The sequence below is a fragment of the Euprymna scolopes genome, chromosome 8, assembly GCF_053919585.1.
Source record: "Euprymna scolopes isolate OS-2025 chromosome 8, ASM5391958v1, whole genome shotgun sequence".
Classification (NCBI taxonomy): Eukaryota; Metazoa; Mollusca; class Cephalopoda; order Sepiida; family Sepiolidae; genus Euprymna; species Euprymna scolopes.
In genome coordinates this window covers 117,016,691-117,036,365 of record NC_136489.1, presented here as the reverse complement: position 1 = coordinate 117,036,365, position 19,675 = coordinate 117,016,691, and the positions used below count along the sequence as shown (strand labels likewise).

General features: G+C 33.4%; 1 protein-coding gene across 2 annotated transcripts in view; it reads right to left on the bottom strand.

Moving 5' to 3' along the window:
• Nucleotides 1–19,675, bottom strand: part of LOC145283721 (synaptic vesicular amine transporter-like) — a 110,655-nt gene that overhangs the window by 75,312 nt on the left and 15,668 nt on the right. For both annotated transcript variants that reach the window (XR_013868724.1, XM_080132768.1), the window contains exons 2-5: nucleotides 17,645–17,799; nucleotides 7,960–8,272; nucleotides 4,174–4,232; nucleotides 2,858–2,941 (exon numbers count right to left, since the gene is read on the bottom strand). Coding sequence is in view for 1 of the 2 variants with exons in the window: in XM_080132768.1 (XP_079988894.1) it covers nucleotides 2,858–2,941; nucleotides 4,174–4,232; nucleotides 7,960–8,272; nucleotides 17,645–17,783 (595 nt within the window). In the remaining variant the exon portion in view is untranslated. The remainder of the gene's footprint in view (nucleotides 1–2,857; nucleotides 2,942–4,173; nucleotides 4,233–7,959; nucleotides 8,273–17,644; nucleotides 17,800–19,675) is intronic.

The following is a 19,675-nucleotide window of genomic DNA, read 5'->3' as shown; positions in this document are numbered from 1 at the left end:
ATATATATATATATATAGATAGATAGATAGATAGATATAGATATAGATATGCACATAAAGTTATGAACAGTGCATAGGGCCCGGGCAAAGCCGGACTGAACTGCTAGTCTGTAATATAATGCAGGGTTACCCTTCATGCCAAATTCCACTAAGGAAATCATTAATAACATTCCCAATCTGATTTGTTCCTTGCTCCCACAAATTCGCTGGTTTGATATCTCAGTATAATATAGATTCCTATTCCCCCCCCCCCGCCCCAAGAACTCTCTTCCTGCTGACTGTTTTCCTTTTATTTTTGTTTTGGTCTTTTCAAAAATAACTATCGTCATTTTCATGGCAAGTGCTCGTCTGAGCTCCAGTCTATGGTCCCCATCGCCAAACCTTCACGAAAAACACTCGTCTATCTGAATCCACTATCAATAATTTCTCCCATTCTTTATCTGTGCCTAAACCTAAACGTAAATTCTATGAACAAAGCTTCTTTCTTTGAACTGCACGCCTGTGGAACTCTGTTCCGTTTGCCTGCTTTCCAGCTGACTGCAATTTAGTAGTCTCCAAGTCCAACGTAAACAAATTCCTGATGAACCATCCCCTTTAGTAATCCAATTTGCCAAATTTACACTACTAACGATTACTACGATATTGTCCCATTGACTAGTGTACACTCAGTAACCCTTATCCTCGAGTGGCTTCCAGGTCTTCATAAGTGGTGACTCCTATGTAACCCCCCCCCAAAAAAAAAACCGGTAAATAGACATCTCATGTCTTTGTGATAATCATCTTTCGTTCTTTTTAGTTCCTTATATCAAACGGCTTCATGACTTGTCTGGATCGATTAAAAAAAATCTTTTCTGAAACCCAACAACATTTGATACAGATAAACCTCAGTCTGTGATATGTCCATCGAGTTTCACACATGAATTTCCATCAGTCTTTATTTTATGGTCAATCAACGATATATACTGCAAATGCGCACCTCTGCTTCGCAAGCAAACTTGTGTAACAGCGCGCGTATGAGTGCGTGGGAAAATAGCAGCAGCAGCAGCAGCAGCAGCAGCTGTAAGATAGCTAGCTTGCGAGCATATTCGAAGCTGTAGACGAACAAATGCATAGATGCAAATTAGGAAGTTAGCACGAGCTTGCGCGAGAAAAAAAAAAAAAAAAAAAAAGAACAGAGACAAATGCACCATAGGGTCGAGCAGAAAAGGAAACGCCCACCAGTTGAGATGAACATGTGGCAGCGAGACACTTTCAAGCTGACGTTGAGACAGGGAGAAAGAAAAAAAAAATGGTAATAAACGACTAGTGTTTAAAAAGAAAGAAAAGCCGAGTTGGATTCATTTATTTTTCTTTGTTCCTTTTCGGCGGTGCCGGACCGCGTCGATGGAGAAGGTATGAGAGAGGTTTGAACTGTAACGAACATGATTCTAGCGTAACGGCCACGTTACACTTGGATACGTTACGTGCAAAATTAGATTATTATTATTAGCAGTAATAGTAGTAATAGTTGTTCTGATACTCACTAACATCGTTAAGGCACTACTCTGATGAGTGTTGCACGGTTGTTTTTTTTTACTATTCGATTTTCATCCCAAACAAAGCACAGTGCCAATTTGATGTAGGGAGCTACTATCGGGGACATAAGTTGCAGGGATACTATGTAGAGAGTTGACCAGCGAGATGTCCGTTTACATTACACTTGAACTTCTGCATGTCAGTACAGTTGGGAAAGCAGGAACCCGGAAGAGAGTTCCAAAGTCTAGCAGTTCTAGTGAAAAAACTATTGGAGTAGAAGGCTTTCTTACATCTAAGGAGTTGAAACAGATCGTCATATTATTTGGATTCTTCGATGACTTTTCTCATCTTTGGTGTTATTTTCACAACGACATTACCTCCGATCTCTATCAGGTGTATATTGTCGAACTCGGGAATCTTTTTGTCGAACTCGGGAATCTGTTCCCCTCAAAGAAGTAACGTATATGCTGGGCGACGATATCCTACTAAGCAAACCCAGTATAGAATATATATGTAATACTCTGGTGACTTTTCTGTATTGCAGCTGGGAATTTGTTTTCATAGAACCGTGATCTGCGTGTTGGAGAAATGGTGTACATGTCTCTCTATTACAGTTAACATGAGGTGTACAAATTCTTTACATCCATGTGGTTTTCCTTGATATTGTGTAACTTGGCATTGTGATACTGAAGTCCTATTGCATCGATAATATAAATCTCAGCTGTCTGCTTAAAAGTATGTATGTATGTATGTATTTAGATCTTGCAAAACTTTTGACAGAGGTGACGATATCATTTTGAAGTCTCGAACGACAAATATCGAAAAATTGGCCAAAAACATTAATTCCTTCGCCCTAAACTCGGCCGTTTTGTACAAGGAGGGGTCGATTTTTTTCGCCATTTTAGCAAGTCAGTGTCACCGTTGGATTGACTTTAGTTAATTTCAACGCTTTTGACTTCCGGTCGCGTCATAGAGACATCAGCTAAGACATCAGATTTTCTTTCAATTTCTTTTCCACCTTCGTGTCACGAGTTCGAGACTGCCTGCCTACTACCACTTTTTTTTTTGGCTCAACACACACCTCCAAACACCCAGGCAACGCCGAGTACCCAGGTTAGTTTAATTTAAAAAGTTAAAAAACAAACAAACAAACAAACAAAAAACAAAACAAAAACAAATAAAAAACGAGCATCTTATTAATTATGACAACAAATAAACAGCAAATCAAACAACAAAACGCAAAAACAAACGAAAACAAAGAAACAACAACAACAACAAACAAACAAACAAACAAACAAAAATGATTATTACGAAAATATAATAAATAAAATAAACATCTTACCGGCAATATTTGCACAGGCTGAGCCAACTCCATGAAGTGAGCGGGCAATGAGCAAAGGAATATACGTCTCTCCGATGATGAAAACTCGGAAAAAGGAATAAAAAGTCGATTGAGTTGAATTTCATTAATTCATTAACGAAGTTTACATCAACGCACAATGGGTGTTTTTTTTTAATTGACAAAACAAATTAATAACACACACACACACACACACACACACACACACACACACACGCACACGCACACGCACACGCACACGCACACACACACACACACACACACACACACACACACATATATATGAGATTGAATTGGCTGAATTCTGAAATGATGATTAAAATGAAATTAAAAGATATTTTAGAAAACTATCTGTAGTAGAAGTGGTGATCTGGCAGTGAAAAAAAAAGGGTTCATATTATTTGAAATCTTTGGACTACTGTTCTCATCTTGTGTGTTATGAAACAATACATCTTCAGGTGTATTTTGTCGAACTCGGGAGTCTTTCTCTCGAACTCAAGAATCTTTCTGTCGAACTCGTGAATCTACACGGAATTTTGAACAGAACCTTTCGTTTAATCCATGGGAGTCGCATGCGCTCGTTTCGTCAGCCATGACTGTTTAAAAGAAGTATTAAGTAATTCGCAATTGTATTTAGAGTGTCGCCTGCACTAAGGATTGAACCTTTAACCTTCAAAAGAGTGCAACCAGTCATGGCTGACAGAACGAAAACATACTTCCCCAGTGGATTAAATAAAGTTTTCAGTTTGAAATACTATGCAGATTCTAGAATTCGACAGAAAGACTCCCGAGTTTGACAAGATACATCCGAAGGATGTAGAAAGTTAAAATTAGGATGAGAACACTAGTTCGAACAATCCAAATAATACAGTTATTTGTCAAATTCAATATACAGGGCGTTGCAGCAAAATCCGACACTTTTACAAAAAGTAAACGAAATACCAGACAATGCTGAGGAGTCTGAATGGACGAGATCGCCGTCTGACGCTTCTACATCAAATTCCACTAGTAAGAAAAATACTTTCATTTCATTTTCATTAAAAAAATTGGCCAGCGTTTACGCGAAAAAAAAAAAAAAAAAAAAATAAATGGAACTTTCGTTTGACACCTTCCCGTGTGTTTTGGAAACCGCACGGATGATGCATAAAAAACTTACCTAACTATTTATCGTCAAAATCGGCCAAGAGTAAAAATTTATAAACTAATGTACAATATACCAACGTTGACCCAACGGGCCACGATTCATTCAGCTGTAATTAAAAAATGATGAAATACATTTTTTTTGTTAATATACTTACTACTGGTGGAAACTAATAAAATTAAGGATCCTATGAATACAGGAACGGCATAGCCAATTCTGGAAGATAAAAACCAAATATATCGAGTAAAACAAAAAGCAAAGCAAAAACAACGAAAAAAAAAGCAAAACAAACAAACAAACAAACAGAAAAAAACAAAAAAACACATATGTATGATTTTGTAGTAGTAAAAATATTTCCACTCTTTAAATGCACTGAAATTTGAAAAATATTGTGATTCAGAGACGAGTCAAAATGTAGTTTTTATTTTAAATAAACACTACTACTATTGACCGTAACCAGTTATACAGTCCTTTTGAAATTTTCATCTCTATTTTTCTCGTTATGTACTGAATATTTGGTAATGAAACCTATATGAAATATGTTCCTTATCAAATTTTAAAGATTTTCTATTCTGAAAGAAGTTAAAAAAAATTTAATCTAAAAAAGTTATTTTAAAGTTTTTGTTAAAAAAATTCAGATTTTCTCATTATTCAGACCTGTATTACAAAGAGGGGGTTGCAAAAAAATGAGTTGTAGTGTGAGGAGAAATACAAACTGAAATAGAGAGAATATTCAGATCTGTAATAATACACAGAGGGGGGTGCAAAAATGAGTTGTGGTGTGAGGAGAAATACAAACTGAAACAGAGAGAAGGAGAGTTTTAAAATGCAATCCTAAAAAGATAAGATACAAGTTAGAAAAGCATTTTATCCAAGGCATGAAAATTGTTAAACAAAATGTTTTTACTATAGGCTTTAAAAATATAGGTACAAGATTCAATTTGAAATTTATTTATCTTCAAAGTGCACTTTTATAAATTTTACAAAGTAAGGTATAAAAATTTAATTTAAATTAGAACAAAAAATAACCTTGGATTTATTTTATGTAATGTACATTTTGGTGCACTTTAAAAACATTATCTTTCATCTAGAAATTAATGATATAGATATAAAATTTTCAATGATTTATTTTTAAAAAGTGCAACAGAATGTACATTACATAAAATAAATCCAAGGTAATTTTTTAATTCAATTTAAATTAAATTTTTATACCTTACTTTGTAAAATGTATAAAAGTGCACTTTGAAGATAAATAAATTTCAAATTGAATCCTATACCTTTATTTTTAAAGCCTATAGTAAAAACATTTTGTTTAACAACTTTCATGCCTTGGATGAAATGCTTTTCTAACTTGTAAATCTTTAGGAAAATACAGACACTAATTCAAAGTAATTTAATTAACCCATGTATTTTCGATGTAGTCTCTGCTCCTCATCCTTATTTTGCTCTATCTAGTATATTGAGCTATTCTTTTTAAGTTAAACATGGGCTTGTCTTATATAAAAATATTACGTCCTAAAAATATTTTGTAGAACTTGATACCACAGGATTTAATAATCTGTGATCCTATTCACCTCAGTATTCTGATATATATATGTATATATATATATATATATATATATATATATATATATATATATATATATATATATATATATATATATATATATATATAGGGCATTTGAGATAAATTTGACAGTTTTATCAGGAAAAAGAATAGGCGTTTTGTATCTTTAAAATTTAGTTAAGTTCAAAGAAATTTAATAGGCAAGGAAATTAGACTATTATCGAAGAGTTTTACTCAAAATAACCGCCATTAACGTGTATTGCAGCCTCAATCTGGGCCCGGAATCCTGAGCAAGCTGATTTTACGCATTCCCTTCGAAGACCCTCAAAAACACACTTTAATTCATCCGATTAACTGATCTTGTGTACTACTGGCACGGCGACTGGTATTTTTCTTGACAGTACCCCATATATAATAATCCATCAGGTTAGGATTGGGGGAGTTTAGAGGCCAAACATTGGAATTTGTGCGGTCGTAAAAATTGTCTAACAACCAGTTTTGACTTTTTTATTGGGGTGTGACAGGGGGCTGAATCCCGCTGTGGTAATACTGCCTATTATTATTTACCCAGGACTTAAATACAGTTGTTAGTAACTCCACGTAGACATCTGAATTCAATCTGAGGCCCTGTTTGCAAAAAATGCGGTGTCATCGCATCACTCTCTGAGGACATGCATCCGAAAACCATGACAGTTTGAGGAAATTTAATCTACATCACTCTTTAGGATTGTATGTAAGTCATTCATTATTCTGTGTGTTGTGCTTTTGATTTTTGCAAACGCTTTTTTTTCTCATCGGAAAACAACCACATTGTTTGTGGTTCCGCAGGATGTTCCACTTTGCTCAAACGTTTTTTCCTTTATTAGACAATTTTCGCGCGCCATTTTTTGTGAGAAGTTGACCTCAACGACGCTTGTATGAGTAGTAACGAAGGTCTTCATTTAGAGCAAACTTCATGATGTTATATATTGAAGAGGACAGATCCCAGTATTAAGAGAAATGAAGTAATTAGGATCGAAAATAATATTTATTAAAGGAGAATGCTGGAATCGAAGGTAGCGATCAAAGTTAAAATGAATGCATGTTGCTATTTAGATGCGATGGCAGGAATGTAGTAAATTGTCCATTATAGTAAAAATAACTATACAACAAGTTAGGTCAGAGTAGGTAGAATACGACAATGGAAATTAAGGAATGTCTTTGTGTTGCCAGAAACGTGTTGGGAGTAGATGCAATATCCACGTGAAAAAACATTCACATATTTGGCCACGTTCTGACGTCACAAGGAAATATAGATTCTATATATACAGTAGAGTTGGTGAGGAGGAGAGAGGGCAGTTGGCAGAAGGAGTCTGAGTTCAGTAAGCCTAATCCCCTTTGGAAGCGAGGCAGAGAGGGGAAGACAAAATGTAGAAATCTAACAGGCATCGAATTCTCATGACTCTCATCTCCAGCTGGGAATAAATGTCTTCGTATTTGTTTGTAAGCCTTTGTCTTCGTCGTCATTTCAAATGCAAAGTAATGTGTGTCTTCGGTTATTATATAACATCACGCTGTCCCACCATCTTCTTGAATATTGAACTTTATAATAAACCCCTTCCAAAGTGTTAACTGTATCCCCCTCATCAATAATGTATCTCTTCTCTGTGTTTAAAAAGAACTGTCCATTACACGTTTCTTTTCACGTATATCACACCTTTATTATAAATGTGAACTCCGTAATTGACTCATTGTCGTCGCTGTGTAATCCACTATATGTCTTGGCCTCGTTATGCATCCGCTCTGTGACTCCCCCCCCCCCGCCCGCTATACAGCAATGGTAGAAGGTGAAACATTCAATCCATGAAACAGAGCCAAGATTTTCCAATACTTTTTCTGCAGATCGCTGAGGCATTCTGCTGTGCAAGAGCAATCAGATTTTCTGTCATGTTGCATTCTTTTAGCCACAGCCTCGTATTCTCCTTTGCAATTTTCGAGTTCATGCCGGATCATTTTTACAGTATTCCGGGAGCATCGAGCAGCGACCATTATCTTATTTTGATAGCCGCCGCGAATCATCATGATACAAGTTATTCTCTTCCACGATTCAGGTGGCTCCCAGTCACCCATTCTTGTTGTTATCCTGTATATGGATGAAGGAGGGTTTAAATTTTAAAATTAAGCCAAGTTGGTATGAATAAATTTTTAAAACTCTGGAAAAAATCAAATCTTATTGTGTCAAATTTATTTCAGATACCCTGCACATGTATGTACGAGTATGTATGCATGTATGTATGTATGTATGTATGTATGTATGTATGTATGCATATATATCGTATATATATATATATATATATATATATATGAGGGAGAGAAAGAGATAGAGAGAAAGAGCACCTGTCAGTAAACATTCCAATGAGCACATTAGCTCCAAGCTGAACAATGGCCTTTGAAGAAAGCAACCATCCAACCCTTGTGCTCTCGTTGACTGTATGAAGTGGGAACGAAAAGATTTCTTGAACCATCCGGAAACCGCCATCGTTTACTGAATGACCGCTGCTGTTTCTCGTCCCGTTGTTGCTCGGATACGCCCGACGTCGTATGATTTGCAGCGACGTTTTGTTATCGAACACCGTCAAGTTGTAACTACGCAGCGTCTCTTCCAATTGCTCTTTGTCCTTTTCGAGCAGATAATCTGGAATAATCGGCACTAGGGTAAAAAAATCAAACAGATAAAAAGGTAAATATTCAAATATTTCATTGATATCACTACAGCATTAATAAAAAAAAGAAACTCACCCCAAAAGGGAAACATTATTTTGGTCCCCCGACAAAAGGAGGGTGAACCTGTAAATTCACCATTGTCCGTTCGTCCGTTCGTCTGTCCGCACTTTTCTCAATAACTTTTTCTTGCATAAACATTAAACATGATATTAGTAAAAAAGTAACAGAACGAATTTTCCGGGGAAAACCCCGGTTGCCCCCCTCCTCCTAGGGGTGCCTTACGGGTTAAAATGGCTAAAATTGACACTTTTGTGCTTATTAAAAAAAATGATGCCTTGGATTTTTATAAAACTTTCTGAAAATTTGTAACTAACTGATTTCTATATAATTTTGTTTGTCTATACTTCGTGATAATTCTTGGGTGTGCGTCAGGGGTTCTTTTAGGGCCAATAAAACATTCTATTTTCGGGACTATTTTACCATATTTGTCCAAAATTTTTTGTGTATGTCTATTTAACAGTTTTGCATGGTGCTGAACTCAAATTTAAATATGTTAAGGCCTTGGGGACTTTGGGGGCTAAATGGGAGGGGGGAAATGATGGACTTAGTCATTTCTTTGTTTTCATGGTACAGAACTCAAATTTACATATGTTAAGGCCTAAAACTGCACCGTTTGTTTATTTTCAACAGGAATTGACGTCCCCTGAGGACTTTTGGGGCTAAATGCGGATGGGGGGGGGCATGCTGAACTTAGTCATTTTTTTATGCCTCGTTCACTGTGTAATCACGGGGGGCATGCATGCTTAACTTGTTTATCTTTTTATATTAATAAAATGGAGTTGGTTTTCCCCTATACAAAAGATACATATAGGCGCCACACATAAATCTACCTGCCAATATCTGTACAACAAATAACAAGTGTATTTCATTTTCGTAGGAAGGCTTTGAAAGTAGTCCCGAATCTCTAATATGTCGCTAATGAGGCCCTGAAGGTGGAACTCCAATAAAACGTTAAAAAATAAAATCCTATTTTTATGAAATTTAAATCATAGCTAAATTTTCCGAAGTAAGACAACGGAAAATAGTTCCGATTTTCCAAGTTTTCAGATTTAAATAAATGATGGAAGTTGAACCTACTTTAAAACTTCAAATGTATCCCATTTTGATGAAACTGAAAGCATATGTATAAAATTCTTTACAGAAGACAATGCTAGTTATTCAGAATCTCTACTGTGTGTTGAATCATTAAATGCTTTATGGGGAAAGAACATTCTTAAAACTTCAAAGACGTATAACAGATCGTAATGAAATTTAAACCACGTAAATAAGACACTAATTCAGAGAATTAAAAAAAATCAATTTCCTCCAACTATTACGGGAGGGGAGCAGAAGGAGATAGTAAAACGTGAAAAGAGACATAATAGTGTTCCTCATTTAATCCCGAGCTACGTCTGATCTTCTTGCTAGTTGAACAATAATTTAGACTGAAGCTTAATGAATAAGGTATACACTGAATTTTTTTTTACCGAATATGGTTGTATGAATGGCATTTTTTTTGCTGTCGACCTCTGCGATTATAAATATATTCTAGTGACTTTATTGTCACAAAACAGGAATTATCTTCATAATAAAGTAAAATCAAAATTTCCTCTATTTCATCGACCATTATAGCTTTCAAATCAAAACATTTATATGCTAATCCTTTCTGCCAGCTACTTATACCAATTACTTTTTTTTTCAGAAAATATGCATTCGTTTAGTTATCTTTTAAATTTTCTTACATCTTTCCAACAAACCAATCTCTCCAAACACAGTGATTTCCAGAAAAGGCCACAGTAAATTTTATACTCCTACAGACCCCAGAGTCTGTTATTAATTATAATATCTTATGTTTTTGAATAAAATACCCTTTTGGTTTTGGTTTTTGGCTTAGTTTTATTGAACATGCTTAAAGTATAATCACGTGACACGCCGATTCCCGTTGGATCACCGAAGTTAAACAGCATTGAGCCTAGTCAGTACTAAACGAGTGACCATTTGGGACTTCCAGGTGCTGTTATGTGCTCTCTGCTTATCTCGGCGTTGTTTCCAGTCGTTCTGGACTTCTCCTTGCCACTGGACTCCAACAGTGCCGATTCAGGATAGGTGTGGTTGAGGATTGCGCAAACTTTGCCCCACAATTACACGCGCAGCTGCCCTTACAGGGGATATCCGTTGTCTTACGAGACTGAACGGAGCCATCGGTTAAAGAATTTGGATCATTACATTTATAGCCATGAATGATTAAGTACGAACCAATCAGATAGCAGAATCACTGTATAAAATATACTGGATCTCTTTAAAATTTTCAGTTATCGCTTCTCGTCTTGGCATGAATTAATGCTATTAGGTTGGTGCAAAAATAATATCGTTTTTATATATAGTGTAACATAAAAACGACATTATTTTTGCACCAACCTAATATTCTTTAACTGGAATTCTTTACAATTCAAAACTTCTCTGACTGGATTGATGCTGTTAAATTTGGCTTGGGACAAGTATATTTATTATTCGCAATTGGATAATTTTATTTTCTCTGCGATAGAGTTATTTCTTGTGCCATTTTCTTTTCAATCATTTTTCTATTACAAGAAAGGCTCCCCAATGAAGACGTTCGTTTCAGTTTTCACTATGCTACTTTTTCTCTATAACTATGCATTTGTAACCTCGCTAGAAAAAGGTTTTCTAATTGTCTATTCTAAATACTATTTTTACACAGTCCAAGTTCGAGGAATAAAGGAATATCGGATTTAATGTAAAAAAACAAAAAACAAAAACAAAAAAAACAAAAAAAAACAAACAAACACACAAAAAACAAAACAAAACAAAACAAAAATAACGAAACCACATTGACGTCAACATGATACTCAGAATATTCATTTCATTCTAAATACTGTGCCTGATATTATTTGAAAATTAACTATTTATTCACGTTTATACTTTCATCTTACGTTTGTAATTTTTTTGGGAGGGCTGCGTAGACACACTGACGATGAAAGCTACATTTCAGAATAACGGATTCCTTATATATATATTGAACGATTCAAAATAATGACTTTACGCGTAATTAATTTCTCCACATCATGTAAATAGTTTATGAAGTTATTTAAAAATAACGCATTATTTCAAGGAATTTATCTCTATAATTATATAAAAGCAACTTTGTCTATGTGTGTGATTTCGTGTGTGTTCGTTCCCCATAGCCTCCGAAACAGCTGAACACATTTTCTTTAAAATTTACAGAACTTTAGTGTATAAGTCTGGGAGTGATCTTAGTTAAGTTTTGTCTTAAAATACTCCCAATAATTACCGATAATCGAAACCGTTATTTTAATTTACCTATCATCGGTAAAGCCATTTTTTCCATGTCGTCGCTTAGCAACAGTGATAGAACAACGGGCCATGAAAATTCTATTGTGGATAAAGTAATAGCGTGTTTATTTATTATTATTATTTTTTTTTTGCATGACGTGGTCTGTAGGTTCAAACTCCGACTGCAAAAAATTTTATAAGACTTGAAAATTTATTTATTTATTTTTTTGCATGACGTGGTCTGTAGGTTCAAACCCATTCTTGAATTTCTTAATGTTTTTTTTTCACTAACTAGAAAGAAGTTTATATAAAATAATTTTATAAAAGAAACAGTAGGTTCTCTAGAGTGCAATGTAGAGTAACATATATTTTGTACTAAGTTACTGCATGAAGGCATGTGAAGCTTCCTCCCGGGCGATTTGACGGATTTGACGGATTTTGATGACGATAAAAATATAGGAGTGTGAAATATTCGTTGATCATCATTCAATCCCGGCAACATCGGGTCTCCCTGCTAGTTTATAATAATTTGGATTTTGAGATTATTTTATACCTGTCTTGGGTTTGACTTATTCAGTTTAGTCCATAAAATCAACATAAACTGATCCTCCAGTTCTAGACCATTCTACCTTTCTTATGCTAGAAAAAATGTTGTTGATTTGTATTCTGTTAATTAATTTAATGATTCCGAAATATTCCGGAATACAAAAATATATTTTATACTCTGCATTAAATGTTGAAAAACAAAATAATCCGCATGAAAATTAAATTAAAAAACTGTTCAGTCACTGCAAATTCTTCAACAATGATTTCTATTTTGACCATATTTTAGAAATTATTTATACGCAGTCGCAGAGAAAAGACCCCCCCCCCCAAAGTAGAATCTCATTTTTTTTTCTTATAAAACACTTTGAGTTCATTCATTCAAGTATTGTTCTGACTGGTACAGACATTGACGGCTATGACCCTTCACTTATATATCTCCCTCGAAGTCATTCATGAATTCATTGTTGCCCATCATTCAGGATCTGATTCACGCTGTTTCTTGAAAGTGTATGATGTATTGCTAAAGCTTTCTTTGCAGCTGTACAGATAGTAGGTTGCAGTTTCTTTCTGTCCGAGCATTGTTCATACTGGGCGATTGCCCTGTCCATTGTACCCAAAGAAACCTTCTGCCCAGCACAACCAGATACGAAGCCATAAACAGAAGTGTTCCTGATTGCTTCTGTATTACACCAGCCACCTGCTTTCTATGACCTCACATTACCCTGATCGAGGGGCTAAAGTGAAATCTCAACCTTGCCCAAGGGGTTTCCACAGACTAGCGGAGGGAAGGAGATGCCCTACTCTTTCTTTGACAGTAGCGCTGTCCCCTATACAGCGCCTAGTACTGCCTGGTACTGCCCCAGATCATCGTTGCTTAACTTCGGTGGGAACCGGTTTGTCAATGTGATTATGGAGTATATTTTATTCGTTTGAGTAAAATAAGTTTTTAAGAGAGTCAACTAAAATAAGAATTATCCAGCCAATTAAAAGCAAGCGATTGTTTGTTGCCATTTCAGGGTCACTTTTATAAGGAGTAATTTTTTGGTGGGGATTAAATAATGATTGTAACTATAATAATGTTTTATTTTTCGAAGCGCTTGTTTTTTGTCGTTTGTTTCATATCGAAAGTTTTCGGTATTTTCCAGAACCGACAGTGATATCAGACCGTATACACTACTCCCATTTTTCATCAGATAATTTTTTTTTTTTTTAGAGTTATTTGTTTTTTTTTCATCTCTTTTTTTTTTCAGTGTGGGAAAAAGTATAAAAGAAAAGAATAAGATTTAAACTTTTTTAGGAGATTTTTTCAGGGTGTACACCATCCTGAGAACTTGGCGGAAAGAAATTAAAAAATATTTTTAAATTGTAGGTCAATGGAGGTCAATATGATATTTACATCTATAATATAAATCTCACCTGTCTGTTTAAATGTATGTATGTATGTAAGTATGTATGTATGTATGTATGCCTAAAACTTTCGACAGAAGCGACAGATTTTCACGAGATCGATATCGTTTTGAAGCTGAACCCTTCGGAAGACAACCATTGAAAAATGGATAAAAACATTAGTTCGTTCACCATCAACTGGGCACTTTTTTTACAAGGAGTGGTCGCTTTTTTTTTCGGCGATATTTTCGAAAGTCATCCCCTCTTTTCAATTGAGTAGCCTTAATTTAAACCTTCGCCACTTCCGTTTTGGCGATGGACGCAATTGCAAAGACGTCACATTATTTTTTCACGTTCTTTTCCTCCTCTGCGGTACGGGGTTGAGTCTGGCTGCCTACTATCAATTTTTTTTCTTTTGCTCAACACACACCTCCAAACACCTGGGCAACGCCGGGCACCCAGGCTAGTTTTATATAAGAGTTATACTTTAACTTTGTTTCTAACATATTTTACCAGAAAACTTTTATGTGGAAAAGAAGCTAGTACGAGATATATAGAATTAGCAAAACCCGTTTTCTGACATTTCTCAGGGTAATATAAACGTTTACTAAAAATTCTATGGTCAAACGTGAATATTTCTGTAGAATGAAATTTAAATAATTTTAATATTTTAAAGACTAATTATTCTCTAGAATATTCTTTCGTTGCAATTCACCGGATTGTAGTATATATTGATGAGATATTTTTGTCAGAACATAATAATATTAAATTTATTTGCTTTTTAATGTACGAATTTATGGTAATCATAAAAAAATGAATGTAACCTCGACATGTATAATGTTAAAATGTCGAAGGGTCGTAATATATTTTATCCAGATTGCATAAAATGAAATATGGGTATTATCAGGTACAAACAATATTTCCCCTCCTATATTTTTCGGAAATTTTACACATATATTGATTCAAAATGCAATAAGTATCGAAAATTTCGTGAAAAGATGACTAGTTAGCTTTTGGTAGATTTATAAAACAAATATACGTCTGCACTTGAAAGGTGACCACTGCATAAGAATATTGTTTTAAAGCGTCGATAATGTAAACAGGGTTTTAGTCTCACATTTAAAATAAATATCAGCAGTTTATTTTAGGTTTCATCTTTTGAATGGTTACAAAAGTTATGACGATAATTTTATGCCGCGCTTTAGCGGTATCTCTGAAAAGAAGGCAATTCTGGCAAGGTAGAAAAATTGTCTAATTATGGATTAATTATTGATTGAAAGTATATTTTAGAACCTTTCTTGCGGTGATGTAGTTTAAAATAGGAGTTGTTCCGCCATAAATAAGATTTATTGTAGTTTTAAAGAAAATAAAATGGATATTTCTGAGCGTTTTTTCTACGAAGATGGTTATCTTTTCCAATTACAATAAAAAGTAAATTAAAACGCAATAAAAAGATTAAAGACATTACAATGCATGTCTTCGTAAATAAGTCAGCCATTTTGATAATCTGTTAATTGTTGAAAAATTCAATTACTTTTATGACTGTTTGAAATTTGAAATAAAATTGGAAGTCTTTAAACTATCGAATAAAAAGTCAATTTAAGTGTTAAAATTTGGAGAATTGACTAAAAATTAAGTTTTAATAGTTGGCAATAACAAGATTACAAACATTACAATGCATATCTGTGTCTTCATAAATAATTTTTATATTTTGTTAATTGTTAAAAAATTTAATTACTTTGTGACTGTTCGAAATTTGAAATAAAATTGGAAATCTTTAAAAAGTCAATTTACGCGTTAAAATGTGGAAAATTTACTAAAATTCAGTTTTAATGGTTGGCAATTATGGTGTGAGACTAACACTATAGTCTTTCAAATAAATAGGTGTAACACCTTTTTAGCGAAAACTCTCTGGTTTGTCACGAATAATCATTTGATACATTAAAATAGTTTTAAACACAAAATATAAAGGAAGGGAGAGTCCTATTTTTCCCTGGAAAGTGAGTAGTTATATCATCATTATGTTACTTTAAGCGAAATAATTTTTATTCGTACCACACGTATCTACACATAGTTTAAAATTATAAACGAAAAGGGCTACTTCTATAGAATTTGAACCGGAATGTTATTGTTAAAGTCGTTCTGGTTAGGTTCAAAATGTGTAGAAGCACCCCTCTCTTATTATTCCTATCTAAAGTATATTGTTTATTTATCCAAAATATTTATTGGTAAAAACACGAAAGGGAAAGATAGAAATGTTTACAACGAATTATTTGAAAGAATAAAAATAAAGTTTTCATTTGGTGAGTCTTAAATATTTGACAGGCGACAATCACGTAGGTACCATTCTTTACTTGAAAATCAGTATTACTTTTGGTGTTATAAAGTAGAACCACTTTGAACCAGTTTCTGCAGAAAGTAATGAAAACCATCATTAAAGAGAGATGACGTCATTTCCGGCAAGATGAATCAACAATTTTTCAAATCTACATGAAATACACTAAATTCTGTTAAAGTTACGTAATAATTACATTGAAAACTCGGGAAAATAGCAAAAAAAAAAAGAAAAAACACCCAGTTTACCTACACAGAATTAATCTTTTTGGCTAATTTTTTTTACATATTTTTCATACGAGAGATTGCTCTTTCTAACGATACCATGGTTGCGACTGTTCGATGTGACTGTCGAAAGTTTTTAGCAGACATTTAAACGTGCGAAAAGAATTATGTATAAATATAATGGAAAGGTTCAAGAGTTTTTAATTGCATTTGTTTTTCTTTTCGTAAATACATGAATTTGGACAAAGAGGCGGGGGAAAGAAAGTATTCATTGGTGAAGACGTGCCGTTCTGAAATAATAACGTTATCATTTAGAAATTTATCTCTAACTCGTGGAGAATGGACGTTGTATAGATATTTTGCACGTTCAGCTAACAAATTAATACGACAAAATATATCGTCAAAATTGAATGCAACTTGGAAATCGTAACTAAAAAAATAGCACACGGTCTGTATTTTGTAAGACTGGTAAAAAAAATCCAGAAAACAAATAAATTTGGCATTAAATCTGTCAATGGTCCAAAATTTAATGTGAGAACTTATTTGTGGGCTATTTTACGCTTATCGGTAAATAAAATGCTTAATTCTTTGTTTAATTTCATGACGAAGTTAAGTAAATATCACAATATATGTAAGTATATATATTGTGTGCGCGGTTTTGGTACTCGAAGTCGTCAATTTTAATGCAAGTTGTGCTGTTCATTTTTACAATCTCTCAATCCTAGAAGTAATTACGTGCAAGTATTGTCAACTGATAGTTTCGTTCTTTTATGTTATTCCATCAAAACAGTAAGAATCAGGGAGCGTTTGTTAAACGAAACTGTAAAAGTTAATCGCGTATGTATAAAATAGTAATATGTATGAAGTTAAATAATGAATCGGTTACATGCGAAGTAAGGTAATTTGTAATTAAAACTAAGCAGTGATTTATAGTTCCGTGGAATGAACTAAATCTAATGAAGGTAAAATATTTGTTACTACCTGTGTGGGATCACGTATCTGAGAGAGAGTGACGTAAGGAGGGCAAATGCACATATTAATAAAACAGTGACGAAACGTGCGTATTCTTGCTAGAAAATACGCTACCGTACTTGTTGGAAATGGTGAGTGCGAAAGAATTGCTGCATTGTCTTCCTAAGTATTTATTTATGATGTTTGGTTTGGTTATTTTGTAGAGGAAAATTTCTGTTTTTGTTATTGGCTTTTCAGAACAGATTTGGGTTTTGCAAAGGGAAAGGAAAGAAAAACAATAACATCAATGTTTGATGCATTTTAGATCAGGAAATTAGTATCTTCAGACAGCCTGATAGCACCAGCGAGTTTAATATAGAAAAATGAAAGTTCTCAACATTGAAAAAAGTGTATCGAATATGGATACAAATTTGCGACAATAGAGAACTGAGAAATATAAATTGGATGGTAAATTTTGAGAGTGACACGGAAATAATCGACTTCTTTTTATTATATATAGAAATTATATAAAAAATAAACAAATAAAATGATTTTCGAATCTTACCAATAGCCGTAAGGAGAAAATTGTCAATAAGAAGTGTGTAAAAAATGGTGAAGAGCGCCACCTGGCGGGAGGTGAAAATCACATTGACTGCGTTCACATAAAGTCCTTCTGTAAATATTGATCGGGCGAGAAACACCATACTGATGATAGCCAACCTGGAAAAAAGCGAAATACTTTTACTAATAGACGACAACAACAACAACAACAACAACAACAACAACAACAACAACAACAACAACAACAACAACAACAACAACAACAACAACGACAACAACAACAACAACAACAACAACAATCATAATAATAATAATAATAATAATAATAATAATAATAATCCCAGTGAAGACCAATGGTCGCCGCCAAGAAGAAATCAAAGGTAAGCAGCTGTTGCGATAACGCAAATTGTTTTGCAACGCTTATCGAAAGAGGTGGAGAGTACTGGAAGTCTGGAGAGACTTGCTGTCACTCAGACTCCATGGAACACCACAAGTTATTCTCAAAGAGGAATCTTTGATGATGGTTTCTGTGACTACTCCTAGTGAGTTAATAATAATATTGATACTACTACTACTACTACTACTACTACTACTACTACTACTACTACTACTACTACTACAACAACAACAACAACAGGTTGTTTTGAGAAGAAATCTTTGATGATGGACTGTGCGAAGACTCCTAATGAGCAAATAATAATAATAATAATAATAATAATAATAATAATAATAATAATAATAATAATAATAACGAATAAGCGTTACAGGGAATGAAGAACACCGAAGCTGCATATCTACAAGTGCTACACCCCATCATGCATCCCCCATAGTTTCACCACCGCTCCTCCCAATAAAAAAGTGACCCCAAAGAGCTGAGAAGGGTCAAGAAGGACTGAAAGACCGAGGAGAGAGCGCCAGCCAGACCTCGGTTGGACAAGCGCAAAGAGAACTGAGACTTTGGGGAGGCTAAGTGCCACTCAAATTCCAGTATAAACCAATGACCACTGCCGGCGAGAAATCAATGGTAAGAGGCTATTGCGACGATGCAAATTCATTTGCAAATGCTATCGAAAGAGGTGGAGAGAACTGAATGTCTGTGGAGACTTGTTGTCACTCAGCCTCCAGAGAACACCACAGGGTTCCAATCAGATCGTTTGTTGACTTGTGTGAAAGCTCCATGTGAGCCAATAATAATAACAACAACAACAACAACAACAATAATAATAATAATAATAATAATAATAATGATAATAATAATAAAAACAACGACAACAATAACAACAATAATAATAATAATAATAATAATAATATTTAGTAACAACAATAATAATGATAAATACAACGACAACATCACCAATAACAATAATAATAATAATAATAATAATAATAATAATAATAATAATAATAATAATAATAACAACAATAATAATAATAATAATAATAATAATAATAAAAATAATAATAAAAACAACGACAACAACAACAATAACAATAATAATAACTATAATAATAATAATTAGTAACAATAATAATAATAATAATAATAACAATAATAATAATAATAATAACAACAACAATAATAATAATGATTATTATAATAATTAGTAACAACAACAACAACAATAACAATAATAATAATAATAAAAATAATAATAATAATAACAATAATAATAATAATAATAATAATAATAATAATAATAATAATTTGTAACAACAAAAATAATGATAATAATAATAATAAAAACAACGACAACAACAACAATAATAGTAATAATAATTATAATAATTAGTAATAATAATAATAATAATAATGGTTACAACAACAATAATAATAATAGCAACAATAATAATAATAATAATAGCAACAACAATAATAATAACATCAACAACAACAATACTAATACAAACAACGACAACAATAATAATAATAACAACAATAATAATAATAGTAACAATAATAATAATAAATACAACGACAACAATAATAATAATAATAATAGTAACAACAACAATAATAACAACAATAACAATAATA